The sequence below is a fragment of the Manihot esculenta genome, chromosome 4 (genome assembly GCF_001659605.2).
Source record: "Manihot esculenta cultivar AM560-2 chromosome 4, M.esculenta_v8, whole genome shotgun sequence".
Lineage (NCBI taxonomy): Eukaryota > Viridiplantae > Streptophyta > Magnoliopsida > Malpighiales > Euphorbiaceae > Manihot > Manihot esculenta.
Genome location: NC_035164.2, coordinates 7,956,043 through 7,980,037, shown reverse-complemented (window position 1 = coordinate 7,980,037; position 23,995 = coordinate 7,956,043). Strand labels below are relative to the sequence as shown.

Below are 23,995 nucleotides of genomic sequence, written 5' to 3'. Positions count from 1 at the left end.
TTTACTAATCCGAGTAGCACTAAATGGCCATGCGACTTGACAAGAAATCTATGGAAACCATCTTGAAAATAAGTAACAAACTCGTCATCCAACATAATTTTATTGAATTTTTTTGTTGAGGAAGGGATGATGATTTTGGCACATGTTGACCTATAGAAACTCTAGAAGGCAATGTAGGAGGCCCAAAAGTGCCTCACTAAGGTGACAAATCCTTCACAATGAAAACATGACTAATATTCATATGCTTGGGAAGGTCAAGTGAATATGCATTAGATCCAAGTTCTTGCATAATGGAGAATGGTCTAATGGCTCAAGCATGCAATTTTCTTTAAGGAATGTTGAAGGTGTCTTTCAGGGTGAATACAAACAATGATATAGTCACCAACTTGTAGGAATAAAAAGTTCAAAATTTGTGACTTTCATTGCTTGGGAAGGTCAAGTGAATATGCATTAGATCCAAGTTCTTGCATAATGGAGAATGGTCTAATGGCTCAAGCATGCAATTTTCTTTAAGGAATGTTGAAGGTGTCTTTCAGGGTGAATACAAACAATGATATAGTCACCAACTTGTAGGAATAAAAAGTTCAAAATTTGTGACTTTCATTGCTTAAAGAAATCTTTCACATAATATTAGCATGCAAGTCGTGGGAGATTCAGCTGGTTGTGAAATGTGAATATCAGGAGGAAGAGGAACAAATGGCAATTGGAGTATGAGAAGAATAACCATGAACTATCTCAAAGGGGCTTTTACTTGTTGAACGGTTAACAAAATTAATATAGGCAAACTCAGGAATAGGAAGAACCAATTCCCAATTTCCTTGTTTCTAACCACATGTGTACTCATCACATGAAGCATAGTAGCTTACGGCTAAGTGCATCAATTGCTTTGTTTTCAACACCAAAATGATGCTTAAGAACAAAGGAGTACTCATTAAAAAACTTAATCCAATTAGCATGTCTAGAATTTAACTTCTTTGAGTATCTTAATGCTTGAGCCTTGAGGAGTAGAGAACATGTAAAACGCGTTTGGCAATAAAAGATGATGATGAAATACTAAATTGTAGCATAAAACTCTTTATGATAAGTGCATTACCTAGAGAACTTGTGTTTATACAGTAGAAATGTTAATCCTACTTCTACTAGGATTAGGAATAAGAAAATCCTAGACCAGCACTAATTAGGAACCTCAAGTCAGGAAAAAATTAAAATGTTACTCCTATATATATGTGTGTGTGTGTATATATATGTTTCCTGGAAAACTCTGCATCACCGTTGTTGAATGTATAGGTTTTATTTTTTATTTGTTAATGATGATCAAATTGAAAAGGATAAATGTATTCATTTTACTTTAAGACTATTCCAAACAAATTCAATGGAGTTCTACTGTTTTAACATTTATTCCAAATACTAGTTTTATTTTATAATCATTTGAATTGAATTCTACTTATAACATCTAATTGAATTCTGGCACAAGGATTCTTCCAAATGGGGTTGTCTGGCGCCATTGCATTGCAAGTATTTCTAACTTGCAACATTTTGGCTTACAGAGTTCCTGTTGTGAATTTTATTTTACAAATTAGAATAGGTATCCTTGCAGTACACAAATTAAATGAATTTTCTGATGGATGTGCTACCGAATTAGTTATTAGGTTGCTTGTTGGTTAATACCAATTCTATTGGATAATATTCTGGATATTGAGGGTTGTGTGCATGTGTGTGTTTTTCCTTTTTCTTAAAGAAGTGAAAGCAAGCAATTAGTATAATTTATTGGTTGTCTTCAAAATAAATAATGTGAACGAGGGCGTCATCATGATATAGTGTTTGCAAATGATTGAACACATCGTAGATGGTATTTTATCTTATTTGTGCATCATAGATTTTCTGAATTTTCCAAATTTTTTTTGTTTTCTTTATTTTTTTTATTTTTTATTTTTAAATATTAGGGAACAACCCTATGAAGGGCTCAAAGGTTTCAGCCCCAGTCAGAGCTGAAGTACAGAAGGAAGCACCTCCAATTGATGTGCCTGCATTGTCTTTAGATGAATTGAAAGAGAAGACTGACAATTTTGGTTCAAAGGCATTAATAGGTGAAGGATCATACGGAAGAGTCTATTATGCTAACTTGGATAATGGGAAAGCTGTGGCGGTAAAAAAACTTGATGTTGCATCTGAGCAAGAGTCAAATGTTGAATTTTTAACTCAGGTATGCCAGCAATTTGGGGAAAACAGGGCATAGCAAATTGTTGATTCATTATTATGATTCAATTTAATAATATTAAATGATTTTTCCCACTCTCTTAGGATGTCTGATTATATATATTCTTTGATTTCAGGTTTCCATGGTTTCAAGACTGAAGCATGAACATGTTGTTGAGTTGCTGGGTTACTGTGTGGATGGAAATATTCGAGTGCTTACTTATGAGTTTGCAACAATGGGATCTCTCCATGACATATTACATGGTGTGAGCCTGTCTTGTGTAATTCTCATTTAACAGCAAATATTCCTTGAAAGAGAAAATGATTGGTGTCCTTATATTTGCAATGATAGGTAGAAAGGGAGTTCAAGGGGCTCAACCAGGTCCCACGCTTGACTGGATGCAGCGTGTGAGAATTGCAGTTGATGCAGCAAGGGGGTTGGAATACTTGCATGAGAAAGTACAACCTCCTATAATACACAGAGATATCAGATCAAGCAATGTGCTTCTATTTGAGGACTTCAAAGCAAAGATTGCAGATTTTAACCTTTCAAATCAGGCTCCTGATATGGCTGCTCGCCTTCATTCTACTCGTGTTTTGGGCACCTTTGGTTATCATGCTCCAGAGTAATGCTTCTGAAACACCTGTTCGGTTTATTTGATCATTAGCACTATTAAGAATTATTTTTTTACATGCGTGATCATGTGTGGCAGTTATTTTGTTTGAAGTTATTTTGTGTATGTGAAGTTGTACTCATATAATGTTATTGCCAACTGGTTAGTATGTGGTGCAAAATATCAAGAAAAAGCACTGTGGTGGAAATTTAGTATTAAAGATGGTTTCTCATGAAGTGATTCTGTTGCCTTCTAACTGCATAGGCAAGATAGATTGTATCGTCAACTTAATTGAGATAAGGTGCATCAGTAACTTAATATTTTTAATCAAAACACAACTTTGGTTTGAAGTCATGCTTGGACATGGGAACTGCCCAGAATTTTAGACAGGCATATATGGTTTTGTGTGCCTATATTGTTGAATTTATAATTCTACACAAATTTATAAACCTAATTATTACCTTAGAGTTCAGGATAGCTATAGAAAGTAAAGTAATCATGAAAATAGTAATCGTATGTATATTTCTTGAAATGCTAGTCATAAATTCAATATGAGTTTTGAACGTAAGTGGCATGTGTGTCTAGTCCTTGAGGGTGGAGTGCGCCAAATTTTAAGTGTAATCCTGAAAGTAATCATTAATACCTTATTTCCTCTTGTTTGCTTTAGTGAGTTGGTGCCATTGCCATGATATTGTTATCTGTATGAAATTGTTGTTTGAAGATACATTTTCACAATAATAAAAAAGCAATGCTGAGTAAATGAAGAGACTATGAAATGAAATGAGTGGGAATGATTCTGCTTTTATGGCATTTGATGTGCTTGTGTTGGACTTATTCAACACCTATTCGCTATGGCGTTGATTTTTAGGTTGTTTTTTAATTGTCAAGTCTTTGGTCATTTTCCTCAGCCTTTATTTGGTGGTGATGTTTGTCTGAAATCCACTTGTTTATTTACTTATTTTTTTGGGACCTGATTGAAGCAGTTCTTCAATTTTCCTTTTAATGTGTTGTAAGAAAGAAAAATGTCATATTGTTAAATTTAAGAATTCAACGGTGGTGAATCATTGTTGGATAACATTTTTCCTCTGCTACCAAACCAGAAGTGTGCAGATTTTTCCTTTTATGCCTACTGGATTCTACTCATTGGATCTTATGTTGTTTTCTAAATGTGCACCTTTTTGCAATTACTTCCTCATTGTATCCCTTTTTCCCCTTTATCTGGTTTTATTTGTTTCCTTTTATGGCAAATGAGTGTTGCATAAATGCTTTGTCTGTTTTCTTCAGTACATGCACCTCTATATATTGTAATTTGTAATTGTGAACTTATTCATATCTTCTATTTCCTTTTCAGATTATTAGTGTTTCCCTCATTCAATTAGGTGTTATTATTGTGGAGCAATATGACTGATGTTTGATTTATGGTTTCACCACAGGTATGCAATGACTGGGCAATTGACACAGAAGAGTGATGTTTATAGCTTCGGAGTGGTTCTTCTGGAACTTTTGACTGGGAGGAAACCTGTTGATCATACGATGCCACGAGGACAGCAGAGTCTCGTCACTTGGGTGAGTTTTCTGCCTTGTTCTTTTCAATACCGTTATCTCTCTTCCTTTAATCTCTCCATGTTGTGTTGGATAGAGTCTGACACGTCTTTTTGGGTTTTTTGGTTAGGCTACTCCAAGACTAAGTGAAGACAAAGTTAAGCAATGCGTTGATCCAAAGCTGAAGGGAGAGTATCCTCCAAAAGGAGTGGCCAAGGTATGATCTCTAGGTGCACACAAGGAAGTAATATTTCTCTGTATGCTTGGCATGTTGATGGATTTCTGACTCTGATTGTTTGGCTTATTGCAGCTTGCAGCTGTGGCTGCATTGTGTGTGCAATATGAAGCTGAGTTCAGGCCAAATATGAGCATAGTTGTTAAGGCACTCCAACCGCTTTTGAAGGCCCCAGCTGCTGCTCCTCCTCCTCCTGCAGAGAGCTAAAGCAAACAAAAAACTTTACCATTAGTTGGAAAATCTACAGCATGTGCAGAGTTTGCTTGCGGATTCTTCTGAATATAATTTTTTCTTTTTTCTTTTTTTTTTTTATTATTGTTAGTAACATGGAAGTGGGATTGGGATGCGTAGGTTGGGCTGTTTTAACATCACTGATATCTTTTGTGTTAAATGCTGATTCCTTTTTCTTCTTCTTTTCCATTTTCAAGTCATAAATTATGTCGGGATTGGGTTGTTTACTACTATTTGTTTGGTTTCAATGGATGCTTTGTTCTCACTGAAATGTTTATGATATTTATTTATACTGCTATTCATACCATTATGCTTAATTTGTCTATGCTTTTTGCCTTTGCTTCGAGTTGACAGATATTGGCGCTTAAACCTCTGTTTGGATACGAGGAAAAATATAATGGAATTTTCACATAGGGAGAAAAGAGAGGGGAAATGATTTTTTTATTGTCTTTTTAATTTAAAGAGAATAAAATACTTTAATTTTCGGACACAAGAAGAAAAATGAAAAAAAAAATTCTCATTTTATTTCAATGCCTTTAATCTTCGAATTGTGTTGGTATTTTTAAGGGGAAAATGTAAAAAACAGTTATTATATAGTTTTATTCATTCATACTTTAAGATCTATAGTGTAGTTTAATTTGTCAATGGTGTGATACAGTAAATTAGTATTTTTTTAATACTTTTATTTATTAATTAATATATTATTAATAATTTAAAATATATTTAAAATTAATAATTTTATGAGAATTAATTCAATTAATTTCTTTTCAACCATTTTCTTATTTAATTTAAAAATTTTCATATCTTAAAAAAAATTGATATCTTGCATCATTTTACAATTTTTTTAATTTTTTTAATAAAATAAATCATAGCATGATAAAATAATGTTTGTTTTGTTATAATATTAATTATTTAAAATAAATCATAATTTAGTTTAACAATATAGTTCGTAGAATCTTTTAGTAAAATTTTTAAGTTTGCAGTGAGTTTTACCATTCTCAAGCTCAAAGCCAAATCCAAATTCAAGGCCTCAACATCAATTGACAAAAAAAAAATAATAATAATAATAATACAAAATATTTCGGCGAATCCAATTTAATTCAATAACACAATTTCCCATATGACAACTCGGCTCAACCCACCTAATATCACAGACTATATTAATGCTATTTAGGATGAAATTCTATATAATAATTATAGAAATTTTTTTATGAATATTTTGAATGTTGCTAGTAAATAAAAGATAAATTCGATAAAATTAATTATAAAGAATTTAATTCTTACATATATTTATAAATTTAATTAAATATTTTAAATAATTTAAAAGAGATGTGGTTGATATATTTAAGTTTTTATAAAAATTATAAATGAGATGGCATTATATATTAAAATATGTAATATTTTATTTTATTTAATATTATTAATATAATTATATTTTTCATATATTAAAATTATATACATAATAATAATGAGTCAATAAAATATTTTAATATATAATATTTATATGTGATATTTTATATAGTGAAAACTTATTTATAATAAATATTTATTTAATATTATATATAATAAATATAAAATAAATATATTTTAATATAAAATTTAAATAAAAAACAGTATATTTATTAATATAAAATTTTAGAAATTATATTATAATTTGACAATAATTTTTTTATATTTAATTTCGTATCTAGTTGTAACCGTGATAAATTAAAAAAAATTATAATTTTATTATCTAAAATTTAAAATTTTAGATATAAATATAAATCAACAAAATTTTTTAATTCATTAATTTGTCAAAAAGTTTAGATATAAATATAAATTAATTTAAAGATTTGAATTTTTTTTATTCAATAGATATTTTGAAAAATAAATTTATATGACATGACATATTAATTATAAATTTTTTAGTTAAAATTAATTGAGATAAATAGTTAAAATTGAAATAATTAATTTTATTATTTAAAATTTTAATATTAAAATACAAATGTAGGATGCGGTAAACGTTTAAATTTTTTTATTCAATGAGTCTTTTTATAATTATACTAATATTATTCGATGAAAGTTTTATATTTTTAAACTCATTATATTTATTATATATAATAATTTTATATTATCACTTTTATATTTAATATTTAAATGTATTATTTCAATAATTTTATACTATATTTATTTTTTAGTATTTATTAAAAATTAAATTTTTATTACTGGTAAATTAATTTAAATAATAAAATCATTATAGCTTTAAAATTTAAATTCAATTATAAAATCATTATCCACTTATAAATTTAAATATATAAAATTTAAATTTTATTAAATTTAAATTAATTTGATATTTATTTTAAAATTTATATTTAATTATATATTTATAAATAATTAAATAGATGTAGATTACTTAATATTATTTATAATTGAAAATTTTAAATGTTAAAATTTATTCGAATTCAATAACTTATTATTATTATATAATAAGTAATTTAGTTCTTCTAAATTTAAAACTAATTAATATAAATCATTAATATTATTTTTATATTTTATAATTTATTTTATTAAATTTAATATTTTATTATAATAAATTATTATTAATTATTTTCATATAACCATTTTATAATACTAATAAAAATAATAAAATATTAGTAAATTAAATTAATTATAAACTTACCAATAGAATAATAATTTAAAATTTAATGGTTAATATAATAATCAAGAAAATCAATTTTAAATATTACTAAAAAAAATAAACTCTAATAATATTAAAATATCAATTACTGAACTATAAAAATTATCTAATAAATAAAAACATTATCCATTTGAAATTTAAATAAAATTATAAATAATCTATTTTAATAATATAATTCATTATTTAAATTTTTTATTTCATTAGTATTTTAATCTCAATTAATTAAATTTAAATTTTTTTATTTTTATTTTGCGCTTAAAAATATATAATGATTATTTAATAATCTTTCTAATATTTATTTAATATTTAAATACGTTATATTTTAATAATTCTTATTTTAAAATTTAATTTTAGATATTTTTTTAGATTTTCTCAGTAAAATTTAAAATTACTTTAAATAATAAAATTACTATCTAATTTATATCATTATTTAAAAATTTTAATCTTATTATATTTTATATATCCTTTATAATGTTTTTAACTAATTAGAAAATTATTTCAAATTATAAAATTATCATTTATTTTAAAAATTAAATTTTAAATAATAAAATTATCAAATATTTTAAAAATTAAATACTATTTTAAATAATTAAAAATTTAAAAGGATTTTAGGCGATCTAATATTTTCCCTTCATCCAGTATGGATATTGATATAAATTTTAAAATTTAAATTTTTTAAATAAAAAATTAAAATTGTTTAAGTGAAATATTTCTTAAATTATCAACTCATCCAATAATTTCTTTTTATCAATTTCAAAAAAAAAATATTATTCTAAAGTTCTTTTTGCATTATTTAATATATGAATGTGTTGTTTTAACAACTAATAATTTAAATATTTAATTTTATTATATATATACACTAAACTTTGAGATATTTTTAACTAATTATAAAAATAATCAAAATAATAAAATTTATCAATAAATTTAATTTAATTTATTAAATAACATTTAAATTTATTTGGTAAATTTATTTATTTATTCTTGTTTGTTACAATAATTATTTTCTTAATTAATAAAATTTATTATTTTTACTTAACATTATATTTTCATATGTTATATGATGTTTATAATTTATAGAATAATAATAATAATAATATAAAAACAAGAGAGAACTATTATTCAATATGTTTTATAATAATTATCAATTAGTTGTAGTATTATTTTAACTTTTATTAGTAAAATTATTAACAATTCTAATAAAATTATTAATAATTATTTCAATTATTAAAATAGATGATAATTAATTTATTATTCTATATTTTTCTAAAAAAATAAATATAATATTAAATAAATAAAAACATTTTCGTTAGTTATTAAATAAAATATTATAAAAATAAATTTAAAATATATAATCATTTTGGATAATTTTAAAAGATTATATAACTAATTCATTATTTTATAGTTAATTCATTTGGACGAGAATATTTTTATAAAATAATAATTCATTTTTTTTATTTTTTAATTATTAATAAGTAAATCGTTTTCATATATATTTTAAAAAATTTAACTTTCAAATATTTAAAAATTTATTTATATTAATTTTATTATACAATATAATTTTATAATAATCATGTTATAGCATAATATTAAATAATCTATATATATATATAAAGTTATCATTTAATTTATATTTTTATTTTAAAAATTTTAATTTTATTATATCTCATATATCTTTTTAAAATTTTCTTTAAATAATTAAAATTAATATGAAAAATAAAATTATAATCTATTTTAAAAATTAAATTTTAAATAAAATTATCCACCATCTAAATAATTAAATATTATTGTAAATAATTTAAAATTTTAAGGGTATTATGGTTAATTCTATTTTTTTTACTTATATATATATAGTATAAATTAATTATATTTTTTAAATTTAAATTTAATTTTTAGAGGGAGGGGTATTATTAATAATGGAAAATGTATTATTTTAAGTTATTTTTTTTTAAATTAAAAACGTGCTAATTTGCTCTAAATAGAAAATTTTGAGTAAAAGCGGCAGGAAGACATTGTCCTAAAATTTAGGGGAGAAGAGGTTTCATTTTCTGCTTGCTCATTCGATTCACTATGCTCGCTAACCCCACTCGGCCAATTCCAAGATTCCAAATTCCGACCCAAATCTACGCTATACAGCCGCTGCTACTTCTGCAGCCGTTCTGCTTCATCATCTGATTCCTCAACTTCCTCATTCCTTCATCACCGCCACAAACCCCACAGAAAAAAGGTCGAGAATTCCTCACCGGTGTTGCCAAAATGACGGAGAGAACGAACCTCTGGAGGAACCCAAAACCCACATTTTCTCCCCTCTCTTATTCTGATCGTAAAGCCATCATTCCTGCTTCTTGCAAATCTGTAAAAACCTCTTTTTTTTTTTTTTCCCTCTCTTTGTTCGGCTGTTACCGAAGGAGATAGATACTAATAATTTGTTATGGTTTTTGATTGTGGGTAGGTGTTATTGCACGATTGGTGGCTGGTTAAGTCGGAAGACAAAGGGATTGCTGTTGCTGGGTTTGCTTCAAGGGAGTAAGATTTTCTTTCTACCTCTTTCAACTGCTTCTCTTTTCAAAATTAATTGCAAATTTGATTTCGTGAGACCCAGAAAGCAGTGAGGCCTCTTGTAGAATTCACATTTTGCTTGTTCATGGTTCATATTTATTATTCTTTTGTCTTTTCCTTTTCTTTCACACTCTGTTTATATGAATGAGGGGAAGGTAAATAAAGGAAGGGTAAGCAAGGTAAGAAGGGGAAAGGATAAAGAGTGCTATATATATATATATATATATATTTTAAAGCTTGTGTGTTTGGAAATGGTTACTTACCCTGCCTCCTTCAACTCACTCCTTTATGATCAAGGGTCAGTAACTTACTCATCAGTCATTACCTTTGTTTAACCCTCCCTTGCCCTAATGCATACTTACCTTTACAGTGTGATTGATTCAAATGGATTCTATCGATTTTGTGAAATTTAATTGAATTCCATACTATTGAATTATATATATTTAATTTTGTAGATCCTATAAAATTGAATGTAGTTAAAATCAATTCTATTTAAAAAATAAATGAAAATTGTAATGAATTGTATAAAATCAAGACATTATTTTTTAGACCAAATGTCCATGACTTCCTCTTACAGACTCTCTCTCTTTTCCCCTCTTTTTCTCCTATCTTTCTCTCACAATGATAAATAAAATATTTAAAAGTAGATATTAAACATAATATGTGCATAATTAAAATAAGCTAATTCCTTGCCAAAAAAAAAGAACTTATTATATTAAGAATATGTTAAAGATGGAAATAAGTTGATTCTTATAAATAATTAGTTTAGTCCAACTTAGTGTTTTATGAAGTTAGGATTTTTTGTTATTGAGGATATTTTAGAAAATAAATATAAATGAATTTTAATTATAAAACTATGCTAAACAAGCAAACACGAAACATATGAAATTCAGTTGATTTCTACTTTGGAATTTGTATTATACTAAAAAGAGAATTTATTTACAAATGAATTCTGGCTAGAGTTCTCTCTAAATGAATTCTACATTTTTGTTTATTTGAACCAAACAGTTTTTTAATCTATGACTTGAAAATTCCGGGAGTGCTGATGCTTATGAGCCCTTTTGATCTATGGTCTTATCCTTATTCCTTTTATCTAGTGTTTTAAATCTTTTTGAACAATGACCCTCAAACTGTAACACATAAATCTGACCATGTTATTAATTCAGTGAGAGAAAAATGAACAACTTATATGTTTACAAGAGGTCAATTTGGTTCCCTTTGTGGGTAAGTTCATACATTCTAGATTTGTGATCTATCCCTGTTCTTGATTGTATTTTTTGTGTTGGTCGTACATTGTTTGCAACCCAGACTACATATGCATCCTTCTAAATGTTATCTCTGCATCTTCAGATCATATTTTGACATTAGCTCTGCTATTTGCAGCCTCTTCAATATGTTAGTAGTAATTCTTCATGACTGTAAAGAAATTTATTGTTTGTTCTATTATTGGCTCTCATAGCACAGGAGGTTAGGTGCAAGAGTCTTTACCTCTGCTCGAATATCCAGGAGACTGGATGCCACCACTCTAGAGACCTTGGATGGCGTCACAATTAAAATAAGTGGCTTGATAAATAGGTCTCAATCACATCAAAATGGCTTTTCATTTATGGTATGTATTCCCTTTTGTTTGTTTTCTTTCTTCTTTTGTTTTTAAGTAATATCTTTGCCTCAGCTTCATATAGTTTGTCTGTGTCATCTTGCAAGTAACGCTCAAAATAATGGATTTGAGGAATAATGATGAAGGAACAAGTCACCTGTTTTCTTATTGATTGGTAATTCTTTACTTGAGAAGGTCTACAGTTTACGTCAAGAATCAACATTAGCTAGAACCAGATACATTCTTTATAGTGGTGTCCTGATTCTGAGATGAGAAATACAATTGCTTCCCTCGAAGATAGAAAAAATTTATAATTGCTGGCCGCCTTGTGTCATTCAGGTCCAATGGTTAAGAGTTCTACCAGCTGGACCCCCCAAACAACCCTGCTGAACCCCCCCTTCCTTTTTCCTTCCCCTCTTGTACTCTCTTTATCTTTTTAGATCAAGTTACAATTAAATTGTTGTTCTCAACAGGTTTGCAATAGTTTCCAGCTTGGGTTTCCATATTGCTGGGAGGACTGCGTTTCTCAATGCTGTGGCGAAGAATCTTCTAAACAGTCATGCATTGATGCATATACTTTCCTGCCATTTACTTTGGATAATCTTCCAGCAACAAGGCTACGTGATCATGTTATGTGCCTTCCTGAAGATTCTGAAAACCTGTTTTGTGATGTCATGGGAAAACTCAGGGACAATGCATCCCAACATGCTCCAGTGACAGGCAATTCAAACTCGGCAAACGAAGGTCCAAGTGTGACTGCAAGCTCTGAAATGGAAGAAACGCCGAGGAAGCATAAGAAGTTGAAGACTGATCAGATGCAGAGAGATGACGATGACAGAACCTTGGAAGCAAAAGATACGGTAACCAAATTCAACCGATGTAAAGGTGTTGTCACAAGAAGTATGTCGAGATCAAGGAATCTTAAAAGCAAGGGAGAAGAGGATGTCCCATTGAGTTCTCCTGCCAACTTTAGAAATTCTAGAAACAAACTGGGAAAGAATCTTCCATTAAACTTTTTCATTGAGGGTGAAAGTAGTGCCCAGCTTTCAACATCAGCAGCCAAAGACAGCCAATCTGCAGGAGTTGTATGTGCAATGCAAGCGGGTTCCATATATGTGTCATCTAGACAGGATGAGAAAGATACTGATTTCAGAAGGTCTGATAGACTGAAGAAGTACTGGTACGAATAATTGATTGCCCAAAAGTCAAAAATAGAAGAGATGACCAAGTCTAAGGGATTTGTTTTCATGTAAAAGTCTAATGCCAGTATCAAAATTATATATGGGCTTTTAACTCATTGATACTGGATTCGTTTTCAAAGCTGAAAGGTCTCGAGTTTAAACTTTTGTCGGAGTCGATTGTATAAAAAATAACTTGAATTTTATAATATCGGTTTAACAATGAGAAACCTTTCCCCACCCCACCCCCAATCCAAAACCCTTCTCTTTGCTTAATTGAATTAAGCTAAGGGTTCTTAGACAAGGGGATTCTGCCAATACATCCACAAGGATTACTTGTTGATAAGCAATTCTTTATTTGTAGGAGGAGGTTGTATACCAAGATTGTTCCAACTCTCTCTCTCTTCCATGATCTTTTGTTTTTGCTTTTTTTTTTTTTTTTGTTATATATACCTCAAAAGATGAGACAGATGATAAATACTTTTATTTTTTAACTAATTGTTTCGAGTTTGAATCTAAATATGAAATACTTTTTAAAATTTTAGAAAGAGATTTACAAGATTTGTCCAACATGAATTCAAACTAAGTGGACTAATAAGTTGTGGACTAATAAGTTGTGAATACAAAATGGTTGATGACAAAAAAAAAACAAAGAGTTTGATGGCCTTTTAATAGATTTACTCTCTCTTTGTTTGCACCTTTGAACCCAACCCATCAGCTTCTGGCACTTAGCTTCTATGCTGAATTCACCACAGGCTTCATAGGAAAAGAACCAGCAGCTATAAGGAAGCGGTGAAATGTCCAAGAATCCAAAGCTAGCGGTGAAATGTCCAAGAATCCAAAGCTATAAGTAATGCCAATACATCTTGAGTGCAAATATCACAATTGTTATTTTCAAATTGTGTATAGATTAATTTAATTTATACTTCTTCTGTCTACAAGCATAAGTTATTACCCTATTATTCTGTATCAACGTACAACCTAATTTTACTCGGAATGTATCACAAAACACTAGATATAATGACAAGCATAAGTTATTATCCTATTATTCTGTATCAACGTATAACCTAATTTTACTCGGAATGTATCACAAAACACTATAGAATCCTCATTATATCATCCTTTTTAACACTTTGAAAACTAAACACTATAAAATCATATCATTATATCATCTCTTTTAATACTTTGAAAACTCTCTGCGCACTGATTTGACCAAACAAACTTTTAATTTTTACATGTCAATCTAATTATAAGAGCAACTATTTTGAAGGAATTTTAAATGAGTCTCCTATAGTAATTTGCCAAATAGTGATGGATACAAAAATTTTATTCAAGAGACCGATTTTAATGAATAGTCAATGAAAAAACACATAAAACAAATTATATAAAATAAATATATATTTAAAAGTTTATAAAAATTAATAAAATATTATAATTAAATTAAAATTTATCTATTTTTATTAATTAAAATATATTAATAACCAATTTATTTTTTATGTTTACAATTATAGTTTTGTTAACAATCCACCCATGAATACTCATTTCTCATTCTATTATGAAATTAATTTTTAATAATATTTATTATAAAAAAAAACAGTTTTCACTGTGGTTGTGATCGCAAATCCATAAAAAAAAAATACTATTATAGTAACATAACAATTTAATATAATATTTATTATAAAATTTATTTTTTTAAAATAAAATTATCTAACCCATTAATTATAAAAATAATATTTTCATTTTATTTTTTTTCAATTTAAATAATTTAACATATTATCTATAAAACAATACTTATTTATATTTAAGTATTTTTAAATTTAAATTATCTAATCTATTATCTATTAAATTTATATTTTTTAAATTTAAATAGTTCACCAAACTAATTCATTTATAAAACATTACTCATAAATACTTTTATTTATAAAAATTTAAAATTTATTTTTCTATATTTAAATAATTTAACAAATAATTTCAATTATATAAATAGATTAAAAACTAATTAAGTGAAAATGATTATTTTTTAATAATAAAAATAGCCTATAAAATTAGATTATGCAATGAATGGATAATTTGAAAAAAATTTATGTATTGAAGTTGAAATTTTAAAAATGAAAAATAAAATTTTTTTTTTATTGGAATAAATGGAGAATGAGAGGGGCAAAATAAAATTAACAACTAAATTAAATGAACTAAATATTAAAGGCAGATAAGGATTTATTTGATAAAAAAAATAAAGAATTTAATTTTATAAACTACAAAATATTTTAATGGAGTAATTTTGGAATAAAAACTAACTAATAATTTTTTTTAAATATATAGGGATTTAATAGTAATTTTTCTACTATATGTAAAACAACATAAATACTCTTACATAATTTGAAAATTTTCAGGAGAGCCCATGGCCCCCTGGACGCCAATGTGGATCCGTCCCTGTTGCCAAATCTAAAAAGTTTTTTATCTCTATTACTATAGTTGGTCTAGACCAGTTAGTTACCGCTTCTACTTTCTCAAGGTCTACCTTGATTCTATTTTCTGATACTATATACTCCAAAAAAGATATACTTCTTAACCAGAACTTACACTTAGAAAACTTAGCATACAACCTATATTTTCCTAAGGTTTGCAACACTCTCCTCAAATGATTGACATGCTCCTCTGCATTCCTAAAATATACTAAGATATCGTTAATAAAGACAATAATAAAGTGATCTAGAAACTATCTAAAAACTCTATTCATGAGATTCATGAATGCTGCAGGGGCATTGGTCAGTCTGAACGATATTACTATAAACTCATAATACCCATATATGGTCCTGAAAGCTATCTTAAGCATGTCTTCTTGTCTGATTCTCAACTGATGATACTTAGATCTCGAATTTATCTTCGAGAAAGAACCAGCTCCTACTAGCTAATCAAATAGCTCATCAATCCTAGGTAAAAGATGCTTATTCTTAGTAGTGATTTTGTTCAATTGTCTGTAGTTAGTACAAAACCTCAGGGATCCATTATTCTTTTTCACAAATAATACTAGAGCATCCCAAGGTGAGGTACTAGGTCGAATGAAACCCTTATCTTCCAACTCTTGCAACTGCTCCTTTAGTTCTTTCAACTCAACAGGTGTCATCTTGTAGGGAGGAATAAAGATAGATCTAGTACCTGGCAACACTTCAATTTAAATTTTATTTTCCTATCAGGTGGTAAACCTAATAGATCATTTAGGAAAATATCAAGAAACTCTCTAACCACGAGCATTGAATCTGGTTCCCTGACCTGACTATCAAACTCACTAACATGATCAAGAAACCCTTGACAACTCCTTCTAAGCAATCTATGAGCCTGCAAGGCAAATATCAAACTTTTAGGCATACCTGTCTTTTCCTCTCGAAAGACAACCTCCGATCCATCTTGTCCTCTAAACCTAACTATCTTGTTTCTGCAGTCCAAGATAGCACCATGAGCAGAGAGCCTATCCATCCCTAAAATAACGTCAAAATCAGTCAAATTTAGAACCACAATATCAGCTAGAAGGAACATATCCTCAACTATAAATGGATTGAACCGATAGACTCACTCTGTTAAAGACGGATCACACTTGGGTCCATTGACCCAAAGACGAAACTCAAGCCTAGAAGCTATCAAACCCAAACTGTCTACGGCCCTTGGAGAAATAAAAGAATGAGAGGCTCTAGAGTCCATAAGAGCATACACATTAGAGCATCCAATAGTGAGTTTACCTTATACCACTATATTTGATGTGTTGGCTTCCTACTGTGTCATGGTGAAGATTCGTGCTGGTGCTGAATGACCTTCTTCTTGGGAACCTATTGAAGAAGAGGATGTCCCTCTTCCTCTACCTCCCCCTTTGCTCTGAGATGTGGCTAAAGCTGTTGGCTAAGCCACATTGTCAGAAGTTGTCCGTTGGGACTGTGCCATCCTAGCCGCATCAGGACACTCACGTTCCATGTGTCCCTCATGTTCGCATTTATAACAAGTTGTAGTCCCAAATCGATAAGGCCTCTGTGCGGGTTTTCACATTTGATACATCTAAAGCTATCTGAATCAGAACTTGGACCATTGCCCATTTTCAGACCAGACTTCAACCTGTTTCAGAACTTGTTCTTCCTGGTCTCCTTAGTGGACTTATTCCACTTTCAGTTTCCTACGGCGGTTGTGTTCAGAGAAAAGAGATCAAACTTTCCTGTACTCGAGGCCTTAGAACTTGATGATTGTACCACCTGCTATTCCATTGATCCCTGAATGATGGCACTGGCCTCCATCTTTCTAGCTGCATCCACTATGGTGTGAAAACTCTCACTCTCGCTACTGCTAGGATCAAGGAGGAACTCATAGAGTGGAATCTCATGGCATACCTCTTACCTTTCTTCTGTCCCATGGCATACTTCTTAGCCTTTTTATGTCCCGTGTCATAAGCTTGACCCACATACTACAACAACTCTAGAAACTTATCTATATACTCATCCTCATTCATCTCTTTGGTCTGCCTTAGCTACTCAAACTCTATCACCTTCAAATCCCTTGAACTATCTGGAATAGTCCATCCAACAAACTCATTTGCAAACTGTTCTCAAGACAAGCTATCCAGTTTCAATTCCATATAGTTCTTAAACCACTCCTTGGCCTTCATACACTTTAGAGTGAACCTTGCCGTCTGAATGGCTCTACTGTCATTAGCTTCCAACTCATCATCTATCATCTTTACTGTTTTGATATGCTCAAACGGGTCATCTCCCTCCTTATACTTAGGAGTATCCAACTTCAGATAATTCATCATCTTTACTTTGCTCCCTACTAATGGGTTAGGTCTAGGTGATTGGATTTCAAGAGCTATTAGTTCTGCTAGGGGAGGAGGTGGTGGTGTTGTATTCCCTGAGTTAGGATTTCTTGGATTCTAGTAATATGGTGGAGGTGAATACATGGGGTAGAGTGCATATAGTGGGTAATATGGAGGATAGGGCATGTGTAAGGGATAAGGGTAATAGCTAGAGTAATCCGATGAACCTCTCATCAGATACCCGAGTCCTTATGGGTAAAACTAGTATTGAGATGGATAAGCAGATCTTGAGGCTTGAGCGCCTCCTATTCCTCCTTCAAACTCTCCAACAACTCTCTTTCAAAACTCATACCCAAACTTTTGTCTCTTCTCTAATCATCACCTACTGATTCTCTGACTTCTATAAACATTCTACCCAGATCTGTCCTCCTTTGGTTCACATTTGTAAGGGAAGGACATCCATACCCTCATCTTTAGGTAGGGTACCAGTCAATCATGCAGGTCGACACGAGCCATGCATCCAGTATACTGGAAAAAAACATTAAACATATAAAACTTAGCATCATATGGCTTATGTGGATACACAAGAACCAATAAATACATATCATATCATTAATGCGCATGCACATAGTCATTGCATTTCGCATAAGCATACATACATTAAGATATGACTCTACATCCTATCCCTAGTGGACATGTATTTTCCTAATTGTGCTTGCCCTTTAACATCTATTTGCTTAACACTCTAGGTCCGGCCATATAAATCTAGGACTCCGATACCACTCTGTAATGATCCAAAAATCGGACTGCTACCGGCACTAGGATTCAGATCGACTTAAGATCATTGAAACCCGTAGCAAGTCTACTATACGTCCTGTTGCATCTAATATAATCCCAAACATGATCTTAAAAATGTACATAAAATATTTTCATAACATAAATCAAGACTCGACATGTGCATACATACATAATTGAAAACATAAACATATACTACAGCCCTCATCAAATGCTCCAGTATAGTCATTATTACATGTCTCAATTTGGTTCAAACATAGCTTAAATTTAAAATTTTTACATAATAAGATCATTGACAATCATAAAAGAAAATCAAAGAAAAGCACAATACTAATCCATAATACATTACACGTCCACAGCTAAACTATTACATAAAGACCTATACCAAAGGATACTGCTGCTCTCCCATGTTGACTCTAATCCTACAAACGTGGGGTTAGGGGAAAGAGATAAGCTACTAGAGCCTGGTGAGTAGAAACATGACATAAAATAGTTCAATAAAATATATGCTCATATGAATGCATCATAACACAAACAATTACATCAAGATGGATTTGTCACTAGTAATCCTCCATAATTCTAATAGTGCCCGACCCATGATGGGTACTCCTCAGAACTTCTTCTTAAACACGATGTAACATATTCATAGTACCAAGAGTATAGAATGGGCATTCTAGTCTTTCTATTACATAATATCAAGGGTGTAGAATAGGTCTCGACCTAGACTTCCATATCCGTCATACATAATATATCATAACATGATTGAGGGCTAGTGGATCATCCAATATCCATCTATAACAACAATTAATTATGCAATGCATCATATTCATAAATTCTAATGGAAAACTACTTATTCATATATACATGGCATTGTGGTGTGTACTAGAATACACGTAGAAAATGGACGGGGATTGGCTAGATAAGAAAATTTTGACTGTAGATTCGACAGCCTAAAGTCCCTTATAGATTCAAAAGTTCTCACTTTCGAAAGCAGATTAGGTTGCCTAAAGTGTCTATCTTCACAGGCAGGTTCGGTGGCCGAACTTGGATTCGTCTGTAATATAGAACTTGATTCTGCCTCTATATCACAGCCTCTAAAACACACTCCATGCCCACAAGCAATGGCTAAAAATCACAAAATAACATCTCATGAAGCCTAAGACGACTCAAAACCCTAATAAAATTCAACATGCATCAACAGGATAAGGATTTATTCAAACAAAACAAACCTTGAACCTAGTCCTCAAACACTTGAAATAACTTAAAATTTCTTTAAAAACTCAAGTAACAGGAGAGAGGCAAGGATTCTAACTTAGCTCTTGGAGAAACAATGATCACAGCAACAAAGAATTTGGAGAAAAGAAAGAGATGAACTCCAGAGGATTCCAATTGCTAAAAACTCGAAAATCTAAGCTTAATTCTTCAACAATGTTAGCAATGCATGAGAAGATTACTAAAAGGTGAAATTTGTGAAGAAATGGGGCAGGAGACTCACCTCTGCTCGATATGAAAAAAATATTTTTTCTCTTTTGAGCTAAGATCCTTTTATAGGTGGGTCTGCCAGCCAACGTTCGACGGCCAAAACTGAGAGATTTGACCGTCGAACACTAGTTTTTTTTTAACATATTTTTAAAATACTTAAAATTTATTTTATAAACCACCTATTTTACCCTTCTAAGATTTCCAGTTATGAGATTCCGGATTCGAATAGATATTCCGTCAGAAATTTAGAATTTCAACACTAGAATTTAGCTAGGTATTACATCTTTACATCTCTAAACTTTCTCGGCTTGTCTAGCCTGATATGCACCTTTTGTCACCTCATCAAACCTCATAAAAATCCTTTGCTCTTGTGCTTGCAACTTGGATATCAACTCTGCAACAATATATGTATTTAAGTCACAAGATTCCTCTATGGCCGAGATCTTTGATTCAAATTTATGAGGAAGGCTTATCATATTTTCCTCCACCACCTTATGATATGAGAAGTCTTCACCATGAAGTCTAATCTAGTTTACTATTTCCATAAGTTTAGCATAATAGTTCTTCACACCTTACGTTTCCTTCATCTTTAAGAGTTCACATTCTCTTAGAGTTAACAGCCTGACTGCCTTAATCTTATCACTTCCTTCAAATTCTTCTTGCAATTTATCTCACTCCTTCTTAGTTGTCTAATAAGCCAGTATCCTTCTAAAAATAAAAAACAACTGATGCAGAAGGCAAGTGCCTTAGGATTTTTAATAATCAACTCATCGTGCTTCTTGATTTCATTCAAAGTGGCATTTGCTCTCAAAGGTGGAATTCGTTCTCCCCCTCACTCTACTACATTGCAGAGATTGAGAGCTTTTAAATATACCTTTTGATAGCCTACATTTGATAATTCTCACCTGTAAAAACTTGAGGACTAATTGCAGAGAAACTTTCTGATGCCATACTATCTTGCATTATTTGATCTCTAAGAACAAAGCAAAATAAAAAGAAATAAACCCATAACTTGTAAGAAAAATAACTATGATACCCCATTACTGTAAAAACAAGAGGCTAAGAGTTCATAACAGAGTAACTTAGAAATGGAAGAACACAAAGCTGTACTCTCACATGAGAGCTGACATGTTTTACTGTCATATAAATATAGTGTAGACAAGAATTTCTAAGTGAGTGTACCTGCTATATTTTTCAAAAATTATTTTTTTTCAACAAATTATTGAAAATGGTGTTGTAATAAATCTTTTGAAAATTGCATAAAGTAGTAAAAGTTTATAAGCATAATATATATTTACACCCCTAAATATATTTGAACTATTTAAAAATAGAATTAAAATAATTTTACAATTGCAATAAAGAAAGTAGTTTGTATTTTTTTATAGTATTCTTAAATCAATTTGAATTTAAAAGAGAAAATTATTTGAGCTAATTTTAAATTTTTAAACTGTGTATGATTATTATTATTATTAGTTTATTAACTATTAATAATGAAATTAAGTTGCAATTTGAATTTTATGGATATATGTCAACACATTTATAATTTATGTTATCTTGTACTAAAATTGCAAGGTCATATTAATTAAACTTTTAAATAGTTGAAATGTATTCTAAGACATTTTCAAAGTTGAAGGTGTTAGAAATTGTTTTAATAAAATTTAAAAGTGCAAATGTATATTTGGCTAAATTTGTATTATCTTAACTTTTTTTTTTTATTAAAAAAAAAAGTCATTGCCCTCAACTTTTTTTAAAAACTTTCTTATATACATCCTGTATATGTACACTGAGTTAATAGGATAGGATTATATGGCCCTATTATAATTTTATCTTATTTGTTATTTATTTATTAATCAGGTATATATATATATAAGAATTGCCTAAGTGTGACTATATAATATTTGTTTGAGAAAAAAATATCAAAGTTATTGAGCACTCTAAAATAATTTATACAGTTTTACCATTGTATAAATAATGTAAAATAAAAAGTAATTATTTCTCATTATATGTTCAACAAATTTTTATAACATTGGGTAATGGGTACCCATAAAATGTTTATTCAACACAAGCATATTCCATTTTTTGGGATGTACAATGCACCAAGTGAGTTAACAAATTTTCAAATCATTGCTAAATTTATCATTGATATTTGCTAAAGCAATTTAATTTTAAAACTTTATATTGATAATGTGACTAACTTATCTATTTTTGTAATTTATTGAATTAATTCCAAGTGTGTCCCGAACTAGAGACTAGCATCGAATACGTCAAATACCACTAAATTGAAGCTCATTCTTATTCTGTTTTTTTTCTTTAAATAAAATATTTTTTTTGTAATTTAAAATATTTTCATTTTTATGCCTACATAAATATGTACATGTACTTAAAAATGGCAAAAAAAAAAAAAAGAAGGGAAGATTCAATTTTGTAAGAACCATTGTGATTGTAATTTTTCATATAAAAATGAAATAATATTACAATAACTTCGTCCAAAAAAAAAATATCAATCATTTAATCAAAACTAGGGATGGCAACGGGTAGGGTACCCGCGAAATTCAGGGTATCCAAATCCGAACCCGATTATATTTACAAAATCCGAATCCGTCCCAAATCCGTTTAATATTTTATTTTTACTATCTGAATCCGTCCCGAACCCGTTTAACAATACCCGCACAATACCCGAACCCGATTTTTTTAATTCAATTCGATGAGAAAAACTGCCAAATAAACTACACCTAACAGTTGCACAACCCAGCAGACCCAGCAGTGTGTTCAATAACAAGAACCAGCAACTCAGCAACTCAGCAACCCTGCAAATAATGATTTATAATCATATAATCAGATTAATTCCATAAATTCTAAAAATCAACAGTATTACATTAATCAAATAGCAAATAATTAGATTTTTTAACAGTATCTAAATAATTAGATAAATAGTTCCTAAATTCTAAAAATCTTTAATAGCAACTAAAAATTTTTTAAGAACATACACACAAAAGATCTTGATTATCAAAAAATTTAATTGTAAACCTGAAGAGAGTTCCAGGAGATGTCGCCGACGCCGATTGAGGAGGGGAAGGGTTGTCTCTAGCATCAGTGAAGTGGAGGAGAGAAGCGTCAATTGAAAAGAGTAGATGTCACCGACTGGAGAGAGAGAAGGAGATATCGCCGATGCCGACCGGGGAGAGGGAAGAGTTGTCTCCAACTGGGAAGTCGGAGATGTCGCCGCTGGAGAGAGAGAAGGAGATATCGCTGACTGGGGAGATCGCTGACTGGGAAGAGAAATGAGACGTCGCCGGTGCCGACTGGGCTGCCGGCAGTCGTCAGTGAAGTGGGGGAGAGGCGTGACTGAGAACTATGGGAAGGGAAGCGAGGGAGAGAGGCGCCGACAAAGAGAGGAAAGCAGAGTAAAATGAAAAAAGGAATTAGGGATTAGGGTTACTTCACTTAGTTTTGTTAATATAGCTAATCGGGTTCGGGTAACGGGTATCCGAGCACCTATTCCCGAACCCTACCCGAATCCGAGACGGGTAGCATTTTTCAAATTCGAACCCGCCCAAATCCGTTTTGTAAAAACCCAAATCCGTCCTAATAGGGTTTGGGCGAATCGGATACCCGCGAAAACCCGCCCGACTGACATCCCTAATCAAAACAGCATTAGAAAAGTAAAGTTTACAAAATAAGGAGAATACTAAACAATATAAAAAAGATATTTAATATTTTAGTATTATTTCCTTTCACGTTTCTACTATCAACAAGTTGACCAAAATTTTTAACATTGTAATAAAAAATTTTACTTTTTATTTTCTAAAATGAAAACCTAATATCTTAAACAAAAGAAAAAAGATGAAGTAATGAAAATGTTTTGCCACTGTAAAAGGAGCTTTTAATTAAACTAAAAGAAGATTTAATGATAACATGAGAATATTTTTCAAATTGTAAAAGGATATTTTTATTAAGTAAATGAAAGGTTTATATTGTCAAAATAAAAGTTTCAAAAATCTTCCATTCTGCATAAATGAGAAATTGCAGCGAGACAATAAACATCTTAAGAGTATCCAAAATCTGCATTATGCAATGACAGAACAGAAACAACAAAAGAA

The 23,995-nt window shown here is 30.0% G+C and overlaps 2 protein-coding genes across 3 annotated transcripts in view; both read left to right on the top strand.

The window, feature by feature from the left end:
• LOC110613894 (PTI1-like tyrosine-protein kinase 1) overlaps positions 1-5,135 on the top strand; it is a 7,493-nt gene extending 2,358 nt beyond the window's left edge. For both annotated transcript variants that reach the window (XM_021755292.2, XM_021755291.2), the window contains 6 exons: positions 1,944-2,203; positions 2,334-2,460; positions 2,549-2,822; positions 4,244-4,376; positions 4,483-4,569; positions 4,663-5,135. In XM_021755292.2, the coding sequence (XP_021610984.1) occupies positions 1,944-2,203; positions 2,334-2,460; positions 2,549-2,822; positions 4,244-4,376; positions 4,483-4,569; positions 4,663-4,794 (1,013 nt within the window). In that variant the 3' untranslated portion in view covers positions 4,795-5,135. The remainder of the gene's footprint in view (positions 1-1,943; positions 2,204-2,333; positions 2,461-2,548; positions 2,823-4,243; positions 4,377-4,482; positions 4,570-4,662) is intronic.
• Positions 5,136-9,492: 4,357 nt separating this feature from the next.
• LOC110612544 (protein EMBRYO DEFECTIVE 1674) lies at positions 9,493-13,071 on the top strand. Its single transcript, XM_043956312.1, has 4 exons — positions 9,493-9,847; positions 9,945-10,018; positions 11,516-11,660; positions 12,122-13,071. The coding sequence occupies exons 1-4, from the start codon at positions 9,749-9,751 to the stop codon at positions 12,836-12,838; spliced, it is 1,035 nt and encodes a 344-aa protein (XP_043812247.1). The 5' UTR covers positions 9,493-9,748; the 3' UTR covers positions 12,839-13,071.
• Positions 13,072-23,995: the final 10,924 nt, after the last annotated feature.

What these genes read in the sequence shown, in the direction of transcription:
- LOC110612544 (XM_043956312.1), top strand. Translation starts at nt 9,749, where the DNA reads ATGACGGAGAGAACGAACCTCTGGAGGAACCCAAAACCCACATTTTCT. An exon ending in TTCCTGCTTCTTGCAAATCT is followed by an intron (nt 9,848 to 9,944) that starts GTAAAAACCTCT and finishes GATTGTGGGTAG; the next exon opens with GTGTTATTGCACGATTGGTG. An exon ending in GCTGGGTTTGCTTCAAGGGA is followed by an intron (nt 10,019 to 11,515) that starts GTAAGATTTTCT and finishes CTCATAGCACAG; the next exon opens with GAGGTTAGGTGCAAGAGTCT.